This window comes from Pan paniscus, chromosome 12 (genome assembly GCF_029289425.2).
Source record: "Pan paniscus chromosome 12, NHGRI_mPanPan1-v2.0_pri, whole genome shotgun sequence".
In the NCBI taxonomy this organism is placed as follows: Eukaryota; Metazoa; Chordata; class Mammalia; order Primates; family Hominidae; genus Pan; species Pan paniscus.
The window spans coordinates 70722519-70742044 of NC_073261.2; the positions used below are offsets into that span (position 1 = coordinate 70722519).

At 37.6% G+C, this 19526-nt stretch overlaps 1 protein-coding gene across 17 annotated transcripts in view; it reads left to right on the forward strand.

Annotated features, from left to right (window-relative positions):
* PPP4R3B (protein phosphatase 4 regulatory subunit 3B) overlaps window positions 1-19526 on the forward strand; it is a 119750-nt gene that overhangs the window by 25215 nt on the left and 75009 nt on the right. For 14 of the 17 annotated variants that reach the window (XM_063594936.1, XM_063594938.1, XM_034953183.3 and 11 more), the window contains 5 exons: window positions 145-243; window positions 5172-5795; window positions 15267-15344; window positions 17482-17598; window positions 19067-19183. In XM_063594936.1, the coding sequence (XP_063451006.1) occupies window positions 145-243; window positions 5172-5795; window positions 15267-15344; window positions 17482-17598; window positions 19067-19183 (1035 nt within the window). The remainder of the gene's footprint in view (window positions 1-144; window positions 244-5171; window positions 5796-15266; window positions 15345-17481; window positions 17599-19066; window positions 19184-19526) is intronic. The other 3 variants (XM_055107921.2, XM_063594943.1, XM_034953184.3) reach the window with 1 other exon arrangement.

A 19526-nucleotide genomic window follows, 5' to 3' on the forward strand; every position in this document is an offset into this window, starting at 1 on the left:
ATAATGCCAATCAGATATACATTGATTACTCATATCGGGGCATTTGTCATTGCTGTGTTGTTTCCAGTCCTCTTGATTTCTATTTGTACTTTGTAGATACCTCTTTTCTAGTGTGATGATATAGAAATATTTATTTTTAAACAGGATACATTAATTGTTTGGTCAGAAGCAGAGAACTATGATTTGGCTCTGAGTTTTCAGGAGAAAGCTGGCTGTGATGAGATCTGGGAAAAAATTTGTCAGGTAAGTTTCTTTTTATAATATTTAACTTAATGTTTGCTTCTTTTCTTGAATTTTTGTTTCCTTTTTACTTCAAACATATTTATTAGGATGTGGAGAGATAGTGTCTTAATGTGAGACTTGATAATCTAACTTGAAATTTTTTATATTCTACGGCAAATTATTTTACTTTAAGTTTTTTAAAAACAACTTTGTCATACTTTTGTTTTACCACTTTAGATTTTGATAGCATATGCTCATAATTAATACCTTATATTATAAAATGGCAAGTACTTTAAGCAAACCAGAAGAAGATTAAGTAAGTAAGTCAAGCTTTTAGATTAAAAACATAAATATTTGGTCATATGTTTGCCTAATGTTTATGCATACTGTACCAGGCACTAATGCTCAACAGTATTCATGACTTCAGTTTATGTGGAACTTAGAGTGTAGCAGGATATATAGAATATGTGGTAACTCTTAAGTAACTAGAATTTTTTTAAAAGAAACCTTTTGTTTTAGAACAGTTTTAGATTTACAGAAAATATAACTATAATGCAGAAGACAAACATCTCCTCTTATTTAGAACTAGGATATTGATTTACATATCTGCTAGAACATAAATTTATATGGTGGATAATTTATTCTAGTGATTACTGTATTAGATTATACCTTGTCCCATCCTACTACCCCACCCCTCTATGTCAACACCTACTTTTTAATACATGTTCTTGGATATAAGTGTATTTGTCCATCCGGACGTGGTTACTCACGCCTGTAATCCTAGCGCTTTGGGAGGCCGAGGCAGGCGGATCACCTGACATCAGGAGTTCGAGACCAGCCTGGCTAATACGGTGGAACCTCATCTGTACTCAAAGTACAAAAATTAGCTAGGCGTGGTAGCGCATGCCTGTAGTCCCAGCCACTAGGGTGGCTGAGGCAGGAGAATAGCTGGAACCTCTGAGGGAGGTTTCAATGAGCCAAGATAATGCCACTACACTCCAGTCTGGGCGACAGAGTAAGACTCTGTCTCAAAAAAAAAAAAAAAAAAGTATTCGTCCTAGAAATTTTTGTGGAAATTTGTTTATTACTGTTTTCACTTAGGTAGTTCAGGAGGTCTCCAAGAGCACTCTCAATTTCCATAATTCACTGGAAAGACTCACAGAATTCAGCAAAGCTGTTATACTCACAGTTACAGTTTATTATAGCAAAATGATACAGATTCCAATAACCAGTGGGAAAAGGTGCATAGGGCAGGGTCTAGGAGAGTTTCAGGCTTGAGCTTCCAGTTCTCTCTCCTGGTGGAATCACGCAGACAGCACTTACTTCTCCCAGCAGTGATATATGGCAGCATACATTCAGTATTGCCAACTAGTTAAGTTTACCCAAACCTTCGTGTCCAGGGTTTTCACTGGAGATTAGAGTTTATGTAAGCATGGCTGACCGCCTGTGTGGCTGACCTTATTCCAGCACCTCCAGAGGTCAAGAATATCTTGTGGTCCAAGGCCCCCACCACATAGCACATTGTTAGCATAGTATGTCTGGCATAGGTGATGTCCCCCAGGTAAACATTATTATGAAGCAGGATATTCTGAGTGCTTAGAGTTTACCTCTCTGGGGCTAGATAAGGGCCAAACTTTTCCTTTGGCAAGGTCAGTCCTTTACTGCACAGGCCACTCCTTGACCAAGGCTCTCTTACACCAAAATGATCATATTTGTGTGAGCATCTACATTTAGCATAGGATATATATCACAGACAGAGAAATAATATCAGTATGAATATACCTAGTATTTGGGGCCAGTGTGGAGTAGAGATAGGTTTAAAGAAACAACTAACTTTTCCTATAAAACCATGTCATACCTTTTGTATTTTTGTACTGCTTTGATTTATTTCTCTCCTTGATCTGCAGATTGTACCTTATCATAAACTTGTACAGAACTGTGTACCATAGAAACTGATAGTCAACAAAATCCAGCTTTTTGTCAGTCCAGTGATTTTTTTTCTTCTTAGGTTCCAGACCATGATTCTGTAGGGCCAGTGACTTTCATTTTTCTTAGTTTAGTTTAGTTTAATTATTCAAATAACTGCAGCATGGGCCAGTGGTTTTTCTATCAGCATTACATCCTCAGGAAGGTTTAACTCAGTCTCCCAATACATTTGATCATCAATATCAGTATTATAAGATTTATATAGATAACATAGTTGGATCAACAATACTAGTGTTATACCATATCACATTATGGTAGTAGATGTAACCTGAAAAGTAAGAGTTGGTAGATTCTAGCACATTACTAGAATCCCACGTAGTCATTAACAGTTGGTCTGGGTCTGGGCGCAGTGGCTCATGCCTGTAATCCCGGCACTTTGGGAGGCCGAGGCAGGAGGATCACAAGGTCAGGAAATCAAGACCATCCTGGCTAACACGGTGAAACCCCGTCTCTACTAAAAATACAAAAAATTAGCCGGGCATGGTGGTGGGCACCTGTAGTCCCAGCTACTTGGGAGGCTGACGCAGGAGAATGGGATGAACCTGGGAGGCGGAGCTTGCAGTGAGCCGAGATCGTGCCATTGCACTCCAGCCTGGGCTACAGAGCGAGACTGTGTCTCAAAAAAAAAAAGAAAAAGACAGTTGGTCTGGTTCATCATCATATTGTATGACAAAACGTCTCCCAGAGCAGTGTCACTCTTCAAAGCTTACAGGCTCCCATTTGACCTTGTCAGGTTTTAAGAGGAGGGGTGGTCTTGGCAAACCTATTGCTTAACCCTTCCAGGCATCTGTTATAACTGAGCTAAGAGACAATGTCATCTCTTGCCTTCAGCCTTTCTTGAGGCATCACTACTTTTTTTTTTTTTTTTGAGACATGGTCTGGCTCTCCCCAGGCTAGAATGCAGTGGTGTGATCTAAGCTCACTGCAACCTCTGCCTCCCAGGCTGAAGGGATTCTCACTTCAGCCTCCCTAATAGCTGGGACTACAGGCGTGCGCCACCATGCCTGGCTAATTTTTGTATTTTTTGTAGTGACAAGGTTGCACAGGCTGGTCTTGAACTCCTGAGCTCGTGATCTGCCTGCCTCAGCCTCCCAAAGTGCTGGGATTACAGGCATGAGCCACAGCGCCCAGCTTAGGCACCAATGTTAATACTGAATTTTCCTTGTTACATTACTCATTTTTTCATGTTTTTTTCCCTCTTTTACTGTTTCTCCTTTCCATTTGTCATTGTTTTTTTAAATTTTATTTTTTTCTTTGTCATTGATTTTTATTCAGACCTTTCCACCTTTGGAAGGGATATTAGATAGCACTCTGATAGCCCAGCAAAGTTAACTCTTTACTGTACAACGCAGCACTCTACTTCTTAAAATCTGTGCATGTTGCTGAATATATATTTAGTTTTTTGCTCCTAACTACTGCATGATATTTCACAAAATCATATCTCATGTTTTACTTTTTCAGTTCTGGGAAGTCATTACTGATCTTTGAAAGGACAATTTCAATTTCAATAAGCGCCATATTACTTAATTATTTCTTAACCACCCCTGCCCGCCTTTTTTTTTTTTTTTTTTTTTTTTGAGACAGAGTTTTGCTCTCCTTGCCCAGGCTAGAGTGCAGTGGTGTGATCTCGGCTCACTGCAACCTCCGCCTCCCAGGTTCAAGCAGTTCTGCTGCCTCAGCCTCTCGAGTAGCTGGGACTACAGGCATGCGCCACCACGCCCAGCTAATTTTGTGCTTTTAGTAGAGACAGGGTTTCTCCATGTTGGTCAGGCTGGTCTTGAACTCCTGACCTCAGGTGATCCGCCCACCTTGGTCTCCCAAAGTGCTGGGATTACAGGCGTGAGCCACTACCCCTTATAATGAGAAAATAGAACAAAAAAGCTTCCCTGAAAAAGTTTGATGGTTCAGATAGTTCAGAGTGTCTTAAGGGGATTGGAGAATGATGAAATAGAAGGAACCATTGGAGAGAAATAAATTATAAAAACAAGAGCAAAGATAATTTTTATATGTTTAGCTTTGAGAAAGCATAAGTTTAGAAGTACATATGGAAATGTTAACCTTAGGAAATGGTATAGACATTTCCTTTGAAATGAATGAAGGAAATGTGTGAAGGTAAGTTGTGAGATGGAGAAATGTTAGAGGAAGTTGAGTACTGATGGGCTTTTTATTCAAAGGAAGCCTCTTATTTTCTGAGACTTAAAGGTGAAGGTAATGTTTGAGAAGTTGGAAAGTGAAAAAATATTTAAAGCAGCAGCTGTAAGGGATGACGATAGGATTATAGACTAGAGAATTTTTATTGAAAAACCCTATTGATAGTGTGGATTTATTGTGAATCCATACAGCAGAGTTCATTGGCTGTCTCTGAGACGTTATGATCAGATTGTGTTGTAGTAATACAATCCTAAAATTTCAATGGCTTGTCACAACAAAAGTTGATTTCTCCTTAATGCTGTTTGACCAATAGGGGAAGGGGCCCTATTCATGAGAGTCATTCAGGGACCAAGCTGGAAGAGAATTCATTTTATTTTATTTATTTTTTTATTTTAATTTTTTATTTTATTTTTTGAGACAGAGTCTTGCTTTGTCTCCCAGGCTGGAGTGCAGTGGTGCGATCTCAGCTCACTGCAACCTCCACCTTCCAGGTTCAAGCGATTATCCTGCCTCACCCACCTGAGTAGCTGAGATTACAGGCGTATGCCACCACACCTGGCTGATTTTTGTATTTTTAGTGGAGTCGGGGTTTCACCATGTTGCCCAGGCTGGTTTTGAACTCCTGACCTCAAGTGACCTGCCTGCCTCAGCCACCTAAAGTGCTGGGATTACAGGCGTGAGCCACCGTGCCTGGCCTAGACTTCACTTTTAATTAGTAGTGACTAGCCAGGCATTTCCAAATGATTTGATTTCCAAAATTTTGAATTATTTTGTATTTTAAGGTAATTAGCTGTATACTTGGATATTTTTAGGTTCAAGGTAAAGACCCATCAGTGGAAGTCACACAGGACCTCATTGATGAATCTGAAGAAGAACGATTTGAAGAAATGCCTGAAACTAGTCATCTGATTGACCTGCCCACATGTGAACTCAATAAACTTGAAGAGATTGCTGACTTAGTTACCTCAGTGCTCTCCTCACCTATCCGTAGGGAAAAGCTGGCTCTCGCCTTGGAAAATGAAGGCTATATTAAAAAACTATTGCAGCTGTTCCAAGCTTGCGAGAACCTAGAAAACACTGAAGGCTTACACCATTTGTATGAAATTATTAGAGGAATCTTATTCCTAAATAAGGCAACTCTTTTTGAGGTAATGTTTTCTGATGAGTGTATCATGGATGTCGTGGGATGCCTTGAATATGACCCTGCTTTGGCTCAGCCAAAAAGACATAGAGAATTCTTGACCAAAACTGCAAAGTTCAAGGAAGTTATACCAATAACAGACTCTGAACTAAGGCAAAAAATACATCAGACTTACAGGGTACAGTACATTCAGGACATCATTTTGCCCACACCATCTGTTTTTGAAGAGAATTTTCTTTCTACTCTTACGTCTTTTATTTTCTTCAACAAAGTTGAGATAGTCAGCATGTTGCAGGTAAGTAAAAAGATACTCTTCACTATTCCATTTTTCAGATATTTAGTTCCCTTAATAGTTCAAGCAGGTGTTTGTACCCTCTATTTTTTGAAAGATTTATTTTGTTTAAATGTACTATTAAGTACATTTAAAGTAAACAAAAGAAATTGGGACTTTATGTCTTGTGGTTTTAGTGCAACCTTTTATTTGTTTTTTTGAGTCGGAGTCTCGTTCTGTCGCCCAGGCTGGAATGCAGTGGCGCGATCTCAGCTCACTGCAACCTATGCCTCCCGGGTTCAAGCAATTCTTCTTCCTCAGCCTCCCGATTAGCTGAGACTACAGGTGTGCACTGCCATGCCCAGCTGATTTTTTTGTATTTTTAGTAGGGAAGGGGTTTCACTGTGTTGCCCAGGCTGGTGTTGAACTCCTGAGCTCAGGCAGTCCGCCCGCCTCAGCCTCCCAAAGTGCTGGGATTATAGGCGTGAGCCACCGTGCCCAGCCCAGCCTTTTATATTTTTAAGTAGCCTATGTTTTAGCTTTTTATACAATTTAGTATTTGTGTTTCTAAAATTGAGGTAGAATATACATAACATAAAATTCACCATTTTGGCTATTTATTTATTTATTTATTTTTTTTTTGAGATGGAGTTTCGCTCTTGTTGCCCAAGCTGGAGTGCAATGGCATGATCTCAGCTCGCCGCAACCTCTGCCTCCTGGGTTCAAGTGATTCTCCTGTCTCAGCCTCCTGAGTAGCTGGGATTACAGGCATGTGCCTCCACGCCGGGCTAGTTTTGTTTGTTTGTTTGTTTTTGAGACGGAGTCTTGTTCTGTCGCCCAGGCTGAAGTGCAGTGGCGCGATCTTGGCTCACTGCAAGCTCCGCCTCCCGGGTTCACGCCGTTCTCCTGCCTCAGCCTCCGGGGTAGCTGGGACTACAGGCGCCCGCCATCACGCCCAGCTAATTTTTTGTGTTTTTAGTAGAGACAAGTTTTCACCGTTTTAGCCAGGATGGTCTCGATCTCCTGACCTTGTGATCCACCCGCCTCAGCCTCCCAAAGTGCTGGGATTTCAGGTGTGAGCCACCCCGCCCAGCCCAATTTTTTGTATTTTTAGTAGAGGGGGGTTTCTCCATGTTGGTCAGGCTGGTCTCGAACTCCCAACCTGAGGTGATCCACCTGCCCCGGCCTCCCAAAGTGCTTGGCTTACAGGCATGAGTCACTGTGCCCGGCCAGTTTCAACAATTTTTAAGTGTACAATTCATTGGCATTAAGTATATTTGCAGTGTTATGCAGCAGTTACCACTATCCATTTCCAGAACTTTTTCATCATCCCAAACAGAAACTCTGAACCCATTGAACAGTAACTCCCCATATTCCCCCCTTCCAGCTCTTAGTAACCACTATTCTACTCTTTATGAATTTGCCTATTATATATATCGATGATGCAGCTATTTTTTATTATTATTATTTTGAGACGGAGTTTCACTCTTGTTGCCCAAGCTGGAGTGCAATGGTGTGATTTCGGCTCATTGCAACCTCCACCTTCTGGGTTCAAGCGATTCTCCTGCCTCAGCCTCCCCAGTAGCTGGGATTACAGGCACACGCCACCATACTCGACTAATTTTTTGTATTTTTAGCAGAAACAGGGTTTCACCATGTTGGCCAGGCTGGTCTCAAACTCCTGACCTCAGGTGATCCGCCTGCCTTGGCCTCCCAAAGTGCTGGGATTACAGGCGTGAGCCACTGCACCTGGCCGATGCAGCTATATTTAACCCTTTTCCTGTCTGTCCTGTGAATACTCGCCAGTAGTGCTTAGCTGCAGTGTTTACCTTGAGATAACTTTGCCACGAAATACCTAGCTTTTATTATTATTTTTGCATTGCTGTGGCATATTGACTTTGGAAACAGAAGACATCATTCTATTTATAGCATTCTGGTTTTAATAGTGATATTTTCATTTACAAAATATAGTAATTCTTAATCACTGAAAATGTCAAATCGTAGAAAACATAGCACTCCTGCACATGGTATTGTCATTCTCGAACAGTTGTTGCCCGAGGATTCGTTTGTTGAATCTGATTTTTTTTTTCGAAATAGACAAATCTGATGATTCAAACAATTCTGATGTTAGTTCTGTTTAGAAATAACTCCAAGAATAGTTTTTATATTTTATTTTCACCTTGAAAGTCAGATTTGCTTCGGCCTCAAAGAGTGTGTTTATGTAAAATTAAATGAGTCCTTGCAGCAAGCTGTACTTTTTTTTTTTCTAAATGGGTAAAGGGTTAAAAGTATGTTTTCTTCCATTTTGAGAGATACTGTTATTATTGGGGTGTATACGAGTATGTGGCTATTTGCTATATGAAGGTGATTTTATTCTGTGTCCTTGAGTTGTGAAATAGGAGTTTTATACTATATTTATCATGTTAATCCTTTACACCCTAACAGTATAGTAAGCATGCTTTTTAAGTACTTGTCTTACTTGTAACAGTAGACTATACTCAGCTTTCTGCATAACTGCTTTTATTATTTCCATATCATTCACTAAGTTTATTGAGCAGCTACTATATACTTAGTATTGTGGATCTCAGAGTGTGGTTTGTGGACCTCTGGAAGTCCCTGAGACCCTCTTACAGGCATTTATGAGGTTTTCCTTTTTCTAGTTTGATGTCAGTGTGAGGCCGTGTTTTTTTGTTTTTTTTCATGTACTTTTGCTTAAAGAACATATTGCAACACACTGAATGCCAGAAAAGATAAATGAGTATCTGGTTGTCATTTGTTAAGCCAGGTACTGAGATTTGCAAAAATGTAAAAGGGGCTACTCTTTTTTCTAAAAGTTTAAATTTTGGATCATATAGCTGTTTCTCTTAAAAAATATTTACATAAACATAAAATGACTTATTTTAAAATGAATTCATAAATATTTTCATGAGTCTTGGTTTTAATTGTAATTTTTAAAAATTTATTTTATTTTTTATATAGAGACAGGATCTCACTGTGTTGCCCAGGCTGGTCTCAAACTCCTGGCCTCAAGTGATCCTCCTCACCCTCCCAAAGTGCTGAGATTATAGATGTGAGCCACTGTACCCAGCCTCTGCATAATTCTTAAGAGTTTAGGCTGGGTGTGGTGGCTCATGCCTGTAATCCCAGCACTTTGGGAGGCCAAGGCCAGGAGGATCACTTGTGGTCAGGAGTTTGAGACCAGCCTGACCAACATGGCGAAACTCCATCTCTACTAAAAATACAAAAATTAGCCAGGCACAGTGCACGTGCCTGTAATCCCAGCTACTCAGGAAGCTGAAGTGGGAGAATTGCTTGAACCGAGAGGCGGAGGTTGCAGTGAGCTGAGATTGTGCCACTGTACTCCAGCCAGGGTGACAGAGCGAGACTGTCTAAAAAAAAAAAAAAAAAAAAAAAAAGTTTAAAAGGGTCCTGATACAAATAATTGAGATTCTATCTCTGACTTAGTGCCTAGCTAATCGACTTCATTTTGCGACGTTTCCCACCAGTAGTCACCTATTATTGTTTACTTTATTTTTTTGCATAGGATTTACTTTTCTTTCAGGTCATTTATTCACCTACCAATTTTTTGTTATTCACCAATAATGAGTGTGGGGGAGGTTAGATGTACATATCAGGTTCTTTTTATAATATATAGGACCTGTTTATTTTTAAACTGTAGTATACAATTCAGGGTGCTATTTCACTTGTTGACAGAAAAACATTTAATAATCTTAGGAGATTGGACATAGAGTCACAGTCTGTAGTTGATAAAAAGAGGACCAAGAACAGAAGCTCATATGTAGCTTTCAAATGACTGTTTTTGTCTTCAGAAGGGTTTCCAAATTCATACTAGTAAATCGTAAATACTTTTTTATATTCAGAAAATATATGAACTATAAATATTTGTAAAACTTTGTCATTTTATGTATTTTATAATAGGTTTATTTGTGAAGGCTATAATTACGTAAATCAAGTGCAGCTTTTTATTTTTCTAAAAGATTTACTCATTTCTGCTTCATGAGATGCATTTCATGAAATAGCCAGATTCTGTGATCTGTTATTTACATAACGTTTACTACTTAATTATCTCTTATGTGCCAGCAATGATGTTGAATTTTTTTTTTTTTATTTTAGATTCAGAGGGCACATAGGCTTATTTGTTACATAGGTATTGCATGAGTAATGGTGGAGATTGGGCTTCTAGTGTACCCATCACCATGATATTGAACACAGTGCCCAGTAGATAATTTTTAAACCTTCAGTCTTCTCCCATCCTACCCCTTTTTGGAGTTCCCAGTGTCTGTTATTTCCATCTTAATGTCCTTGTGTACCCACTTGTAAGTGAGAACATGCGATATATGATTTTCTGCCTCTGAGTTCACTTAGGATAATGGCCTCCAGCTCCATTCGTGTTGCTACAAAAGACATGATTTCATGATTTTTTAACATTTCATTTGTATTCCACAGTGTATATATACACCCCATTTTCTTTGTCTGATCATCTGTTGGTAGACACTTAGGTGGGTTCCATGACTTTGCTATCGTGAATAGCACTGCGATCAACATACAAGTGCAGGTGTCTTTTTAATATAATGCTTTTTTTTCCTTTGGGTATGAATTGTGTTTTCCACTATGTGTGAAAAGGAAAGAAATAAGATTGTGGCCAGTGGTCTCTATTTTATTTTATTTTTTGTAGAGGTGGGGTTTTGCTATGTTGCCTAAACTGTTCTTACCTGGCCTCAAGCAATCGTAGTGCCCAGCCTTCCAAAGTGTTGGGATTACAGATGTGAACCACCACACCTGGCCCTACAGTGGCCTCTAAGCACTTATTTCCTAAAGTCTCACTCTGAGATTTCCATGTAGAAATTTTTGGTTAGGTAGTAGGTGTTTCTAGATACCTATCTGGGTATCTAGTACACTTACCTGTGGTTTCTTAAATGTGCATTAACTTGCTGCTGTGTGAGTTGTAGAAGGCAAGTGAATATGTAAGAATTTTATGTAACTGGGCCGAAGTGAGGTAGTACGAAGGTCCTTATCATAAATCCTAGCTTAAATTAGGTTAATTAACTGAGAAATTATATGAAAGTACTTAGCATAGTCAGTGGCTCCTAGTATGTGTGCTAATACATGTTGACAATATCTTAAGCATGATAGGGACATAAGACTTTAGTGACTCCAAATTTTCTAGCTAATTGCAGATCAAAATCCCCTGTGCCCAGAATTGAGCAACATTCTTTTAAAATATTTTAGAAATTATTTATTTATTTATTTTGAGATAGAGTCTCGCTCTGTCATCCAGGCTGGAGTGCAGTGGCGCCATCTTGGCTCACTGCAGCCTCTGCCTCCCAGGTTAAAGTGATTCTCAAGCCTCAGCCTCCTGGGAGCTGGGATTACAGGCAGCAGCCACCATGCCTGGCTAATTTTTGTATTTTTAGTATAGACAGTTTCACCATGTTGGCCAGGCTGGTCTCGAACTCCCAACCTCAGGTGATCCACCCGCCTCAGCCTACCAAAGTGCTGGGATTACAGGCATGAGCCACTGCCCCCAGCCAGAAATTAAATTTTTGAAAGCAAGTAAAATGAGATTATTTCTGCACAAACAGTTATAGAATAAGATCCTTTTCAGAACAAAGTTTTAATTTCTCTCCTTACTAGAAATGATGGAGGATAGGAATCTCAAATGTTGACATTTTAGCACATTTACATATATTATATTATATACATATTTCTGCTATTCCATAGGTAAGAGTTAAGCTTAAAATTAGCCCAGCAGGATTAGCGGTTTAGTTCTCTTTTTAACATATTTTGCAGATACTAAGGTTTTGGCATGGAAAGAGAAAAATTTCTAACTTCCCATCCCAGTTACAGATTAAGTCTGTGAAATCTTCAGATACTCTTTAAAAAACTGTTTAGAGTAATAGGGCTTTTCATTTTGTTTTTAGGATTTTTCTTTGGATTCAAGTACAGGATTTAATACATTAAATTTTATCTTACTAGATTTGGCCCATTCCAGCTTTGTGTATCTTTTGCTTTGGTTTGATTCATACGTTTGAATCAACTTCAAACTTACGTTTGAAGTTTGAAATACTTGGGAACCTGTCTTGTGGTTTACTTAGTAGGAGTGACAAAAACCTCATTAATTATTTGGGAGGCCTGGATTCTAAATCCATCTGTCACTAGCTACCCTCAGAAAAGTTCACTTTTTGAGCCTCAGTCTCTTGAAATTTAAAATTGGACTTGACAGTCTCTGTAATGTTGCAAAATCTGATTTAATTCTAAATTTCTGTGTTTATATGTTTCTAAAAATGAACGGGTTCTGTTTTTTCTTTTGTTTGGCCTGTATTTATATTACTGCAAAGAGAAGAGTTTGATTTAGACTGTTTAGAAGCAACCTCTTTTTTTCCCCACAGTGTTTTTTTATGTTGTCCAGAAAAGCAGCCACACAAGTTTTGACTTAAATATATAGGTTTTATTAAAACAAAAGCTGTCAAAACCAAATAGAAAAGAAAAACTAAAAGAGATTAGTTTGATTACTTGGAGAACCAGAGATTTTGGAGTAAGTATTTCAACTATATGATAGGCTTTAAGTTATTGATTATTTGCTTCCTTCATAAATATATTGGAACAGAGTGCTTTTATAGCTTAATGAATAATAGCCAGAGTAATGCTGGAAATCAGGGAAAAAATACTAGGAATACACATTCTCTTAATGGACTGTAATAATTGAGATTGCCTCTATCTGTAATATTTTATGCAGTTCTACTTATCAGCTCACAAGTACCGAATCATATAAGAAGAATTCAAGTGGGAAATTGCATTTATCAAGGATTTGGAACTTTTTTCTTATGAAAATATTTTGAAAAAATTAAATTTTCAGGTAGTAAAGGATGAAGATGTAATCTACAACAGATGCAGGAAAATAGAAATTTATAAAAGGTGTGAATGGAGGTAAATATGTACTTACTCACCCTAACCTAAAATATTAAGACTAAAAGTATTTGGAAAAAGTAGGCTGGGCATGGTGGCTCATTCCTGTAGTCCTAGCACTTTGGGAGGCTGAGGTGGGAGGATTGCTTGAGGCCAGGAGTTCGATACCAGCCTGGGCAACAAAGTGAAACCCCCCCATCTGTACAAAAAATAAAAAAAAAAATAGCCAGGTATGGTGGCACGTGCCCGCAGTCTCTGTTACATGGGAGTCTGAGGGAGGAAGATTGCTTTGAGTCCAGGAGGTCGAGGCTACAGTGAGCCATGTTTGTACCACTGCACTCCAGCCTGGGCAACAGAGTGAGACTAGAAAAAAAAAAAAGGAAAAACTAACTTGAGGGCTAAATAAAAGATTACATATGCATATAAACTCCCTCAAAAGATGGATGTTCAGGCTGCAGTGCATAAGGTCCAAAAGGAGTCAATGAAATACGAAAAGAAACACCTGAGTCAGACTAATTAAATGGCTCCAACACATTCTGAGTCAGACTAATTAAGTGATTCATCTCCCAGTGTCTTGTCTTTGAGTAGCACCAATTGATTTTTAGTGGAAGAGCATGTTATACTCTCTGATTGTACCTAGTGGTTTCTATTCATTTTTTAAAAATACATGTTCCACGTTATTTCAAAAAGGATTTAAGGGATTGATACCATTTAATGGATGATCCTCAGTAAGAAAAAGGACAGGTAGTTGGGGTGTATCCTTTAAATGTTAGGGTTTTATTTTACTATCAACTCTACAGATACTATTGTTACAAACTTTTTTAGAACATGTTACTTTAAATTAATGGAAATTACATTTCATAAAAATGAATTTTGAAGATAACTGAAGCTTAAAACCACCAACAATTTCCATCAGTTTTTTAGCAGATTTTGATGAAATCTCTAAGGTGAATTTTAATATTTTTGCCCATTTTTTCCTTTGTAATTTAGTCTGTGCTTATTGTAGAAAATTAGAAAATATAGATAACCAAAAAGAAAATCACTCATAACCTATCACCAATTAGAAAATATAGATAACCAAAAAAGAAAATCACTCATAACCTATCACCAAGCAGTAACCACAGTTAACAGTCTAACCGGTACTCCTTCTAGACTTTAGACAAACAAATTTATTTATTATTATTATTTTGTTGTTGTTGAGACGGAGTTTCACTCTTGTTGCCCAGGCTGGAGTGCAATGGCGCAATCTCGGCTCACTGCAACCTCCGCCTCCCAGGTTCAAGTGATTCTCCTGCCTCAGCCTCCCTAGTAGCTAGGATTACAGGCATGTGCCACCATGCCTGGCTAGTTTTGTATTTTTAGTAGAGACGGGGTTTCTCCATGTTGGTCAGGCTGGTCTGGAACTTCTGACCTCAGGTGATCCCCCCACCTCAGCCTCCCAAAGTGCTGGGATTACACGCATGAGCCACCACACCTGGCCCACAAATTTATTTTTTAAAAATGCGTGCTTGACTATATATATATAATATATATATAATATATTAAATATATATTAAATATATATAATTATATATATTTTTATATATATATATAATTTTTTTTTTTTGAGTTGGAGTCTCGCTCTTTTGTCCAGGCTGGAATACAGTGGCACAATCTCGGCTCACTGCAAGCTCCCCCTCCCGGGTTCACGCCATTCTCCTGCCTCAGCCTCCCGGGTAGCTGCGACTACAGGCGCCCACCACCATGCCTGGCTAATTTTTTTGTATTTTTAGTAGAGACAGGGTTTTACCATGTTAGCCAGGGTGGTCTCGATCTCATGACCTCGTGATCCGCCCGCCTCGGACTTCCAAAGTGCTGGGATTACGGGCGTGAGCCACCGTGCCTGGCCACTTGACTATATTTTTCTGTTTGTCCTTTTAGACAACGCCTGGAGAAATTAGCACTTGTCTTTCTTTTTAATACCCCAGAGTCATTAGTATGAAAAGCAGTTATTGTAGTGCTTTGTCATTTAGTTATATCCTTGGGGACCGCAAGAACGTGTAAAACTCTGCACCAGTTGGTTGTAGGTTATTGTATTTTATGAGTTATTGTATTTTAAATAGCTTTGTAACTTTATCTACTGTCGGAATTCAGCCTCCTTTACTGTTTTCCTTGTTCCTTGTCTTACAATTCTTCTTGTTTTTCTAATCTGTTATAGACTGACAATAAGATCCTTAGGCTTGTTTGAATTATGTTTAAATTAAGAGTAAGTAGACCCTGAAAGGGGGCTAGAGAATCTAAGTTAAGTGAGTTTTCACGTAACACCTCTAGAACAAATATTTTTGTTTTCCAGAGAGTTATTTGTAGTTGAGGTTTTTAGTTAAACTAGATATTGATGTATTTATAACAAGAATTGAATGGTGTAGTCAAATTTTAGAAAATTGTAACACACAAATACACCCCAGAATGTTTGGTTTCATGATGAAAATACTACTTGTCAGCTATTTTTTTTAATTTGTGTAAGTCATATAAATGAGTATAACTTTATTCTTTTGTTAATATTTCATAGTAATTATTTTTCTCATGCAGGAAGATGAGAAGTTTTTGTCTGAAGTTTTTGCACAATTAACAGATGAGGCTACAGATGATGATAAACGGCGTGAATTGGTAAGTTATGAAATTCAAACTCTTAAAGAGCACTTATTCTTTTGGCATGCACAGCTTTTAATCTTGAATTTGCTAACTTGAGACAATTTTTTGTAATTAGATTAGTAAGAGATGAAAAGTATGTATTTAAATTGAACTATGAAATGATTATTCAGAGTTTCTAAAATTTGTTTCTAGAATTTGTGTATTTTAGAAACTTCTTAGGATGTTCTGATGTATCACCCCCCACCATTGTATGCCTTATAAATCCCCAAATCAGATAAGTGCCTTATGTTAGAACAGAACTACAAAATTCACACATTTTTATGGTTGCAGACATTCACATTATAGCCATGCTTTTCTTTTTTTTTTTTTTTTTGAGACGGAGTTTCGCTCTTGTTGCCCAGGCTGGAGTGCAGTGGTGCGATCTCGGCTCACCGCAACCTCTGCCTCCCAGGTTCAAGGGATTCTCCTGCCTCAGCCTCCCAAGTAGCTGGAATTACAGGCATGCGCTGCCACACCCGGCTAATTTTGTATTTTTAGTAGAGACAGGATTTCTCCATGTTGGTCAGGCTGGTCTCGAACTCCCAACCTGAGGTGATCCCCCCGCCTCGGCCTCCTAAAGTGCTGGGATTACAGGTGTGAGCCACTGCGCCTAGCCGCAATGCTTTTCTTTTTAAACAAGAGATAAGGAAAATGCTTCCTGAATAAATGATATAAATAATTTGGTTCTTTGGAAATTTTTTATTTTTTATTGTAAGCATTTTCTTTGAGATACAAACCATTTTGAGGAAGAGAATAGTGATTGTGATTGCCGTTTGCCAGATGTTTGACATTTTTTTCAAACATAATGAGATGAGAAGGGAAAGTATATATTATAGTAATGCATATTCAATTCTATAATTTAGCTATCTGATATTGAATTGCTACAGGAATATCTTCGGTTTCAGATTTTTATTTATTTATTTTGGATTTCACAAAATAATGAAAGATGGCTAATTTAAAACCTCTAAGTCATCTTTGGTGTAGTTACTTATTAGTAGCCTACTTCGTTTTCTCAATTATAATATTGGTGTTTTAGACTAGAGAAGTTTTGATGTACATTTCAGTCCTTAAACCAGTATTATGTTTTTGAGATATTACTGGGGACCCAGCTAGAGTTGAGTTGTAGGATGGTTTCTGTGAAACTATGTGTTCATAATTCAAAACAAATTTATTACCTGGCATTTTTGCACTGAATGTGTTTAAAGAGTTAATTGATCAGTGTTAGCCTTCTGAAAGATGTCATCTTTTTTTATTTTTTCTTTTCGAAAAAGAGTCTTGCTCTGTTGCCCAGACTGGAGTGCAGTGGCATGATTTCAACTCACTGCAACCTCCGCCTCCTGGGTTCAAGCGATTCTCGTGCCTCAGCCTCCTGAGTAGCTGTGATTACAGGCGTGTGCCACCATGCCCAGCTAATTTTTGTATTTTTAGTAGAGACAGGGTTTCACCCTGTTGGGCAGGCTGGTCTCAAATTCCTGGGCTCAAGTGATACGCCTGCCTCAGCCTCCCAAAATGTTGGGATTACAGGCGTGAGCCACTGTGCCCCGCCAGATGTCATCATTTCAGAGTATCCTGGCACCTCAAAACCTACATTTAAAAACATATTAAAAACTGGCACCCCATTAAAAGTATATCTTGCATTTTTGCATACTAATAGACCAATAGGCAAATCCAGCATTGTAAACAAAGCATGCATGCTTTCATTTGCCTTTTATAGCCAAATATCTCTGTTGACCTATAAGGTCCCAATGGAGTAAGGAAAATGTTCTAATAACATATTTCAAAGGTTCACTTAGAAAGATGTGTTGTCAAACACCTCCATTCACTGGAAAAAAAAGGAAAAAAGCAGCTTATGATGTGTCTTTCAGAAAGCCAGCTTACATTTACCTTGTATTGGTGGATTTCTCTTTTTGCTTAATAGCACCCAGTAATGCAAGGTTTACTTTTAATGGGGTGCTAGTTTTAAATTTGTTTTTCATGTAGTTTTGAGGAGCCAGCATACTCCGAAAAGATGAGATCCTTCAGAAGGGTGAATACCACACCATGGTAGATGATTACTATAGTGTGCCCCAAGTTTATGTTTATCAATGTCTCACTGAAATTTCTAACATTACAGGTTAATTTTTTCAAGGAGTTTTGTGCATTTTCTCAGACATTACAACCTCAAAACAGGGATGCATTTTTCAAAACATTGGCAAAATTGGGAATTCTTCCTGCTCTTGAAATTGTAATGGTAATTATGCCGTTTCTTTTCATGTTTTTGAAATTGTAAATTTGTAATACACTTATGTTATGGATGGGAAAATATATAATAATGTATATTCAATTCTATAGTTTAGCTATCTTAATTGAATTACAAGAATATCTTCAGTTTCAGATTTTTATTTAATTTTTAATATCAGTATGTAATCACTTGCATATAGTGTGCTTTCAAGTGAGTAAAAAAACCCCACGTTTTTGCAAGACTGTTATATTTTCTCTAACAATATTAAGTGTGTTTCATAGAAGCCAGTAAAATATCTTTTGTTTTTAGATCAGTGAGTGGAATAAGGACAGACTGAAACAAGGGGATTCATGCTGCAACACAGGGTTAGGGCATGGTTCTTAGAGTTTTTTTTATATGAGTTTTATCCATTGGTATTTACTTTATAGAAAATTAAAACAAATTTTTAAAGCATTCATTTAAAAATGATAACCCATTATATGTTAACATAAATAATAGAACTTTTTTCACCACATTTTCTTGAGATTGAAATCATTATAACTTTTATGAAAAATAATTTTTTCAAAACAAAAAATTTAGTGAAAAGAGTACCATTTTTTACTTTTTTTTTCCTGCTAATCCCTTTAATACCTTGCTTTATAGAAGGTGTCTAGATTCACAAAGCAGCTTCTACATTTAATTTGTGGTGATATCATATGTCACACAGCCTCTGGAAAACCCCACTGTACTTGTGATTGAATGAGAGTGAAAATGACAAAGGCTCAGTGTTATTTATTATTACGAAATAGTCTTAATCTTGTATACTTCCTGAAAAGGATGTTAGACCCCTCTCACCAGGATTACCTGGACCACACTTTGAGAACTGCTGGGTTGGGGAGTGTTTTCAGAATCACCTCAAGGTTTTGTAACTTATAAGTCATGTACTCTTCATGTGTTGGAGGGGAAAAGTATCTAGGATTACCACCTTAGAAAACTAAGTTGCAGAAAAGGGTAGAAATGCCCAAAAAGAGTTTTCAAAAGCATGCTCTATTAGGTGAGTCACAGGAAATAGATACAGTTACTAAGGAGTAACCCTGGCAAAATCAGGACAAAAGGCAGATTCTGGAAGACTTTGAAGTCTTAGCTAGGAGACGTTATTCAAATTTTTACATATATTTAAATAAATCCCCTTCCCATATTTTTTACAGCATTTGTAAAGTATTGCCTTATAATCCTGTGCCAATTCTTATATTTAAATTCTCTGTGTATTTATTTGCAGTGGTAAAAATCAGCAGAAACTAATCATTGAATTGCCTAAAAGTTTTAATATTTGTAAAAAGAAAGGAAGAACATACTGGTGAGGTTATACACATTGATTGCAGTAAAACATCTTAATCCAAAAAGTTGAGAGCTAGTGTATGGATTTGGAAAAGAAAAAAGAAATGTGAGAATAACTTTTGTTAACAGTCTCTAAGTAACCTAATTTTCCTTTTATCAGGGCATGGATGATTTGCAAGTCAGATCAGCTGCTACAGATATATTTTCTTATCTAGTAGAATTTAGTCCATCTATGGTCCGAGAGTTTGTAATGCAAGAAGCTCAGCAGAGTGATGACGTAAGTAATAATGCTGTGGTTCTATGTGAATTACCTGTAGAGTGAGTAGTGTTTGCAAACTATTGAGAGAAAAAAACATAACATAATCTTAATCTTTCTTGGGAGCAAAATAATAGATTTCTGACTCGTTGTGACTTTGGCCAAATTAGAATATGTGGCGACTGATTTTGTTTATTGTTAGAAAAAAAAAACCCAGATATTCAAACCAATATTGAGATAAATAGATTATAATAGAATCAGATTTGTAAATATTGGTCTTAAATTTCAAGTGTTAATGAAATGTAATTTCAAGCCTTAGGAGATCTACAGGTCAGGTACTTGCCTAGGATAACTAAAAAGTTGC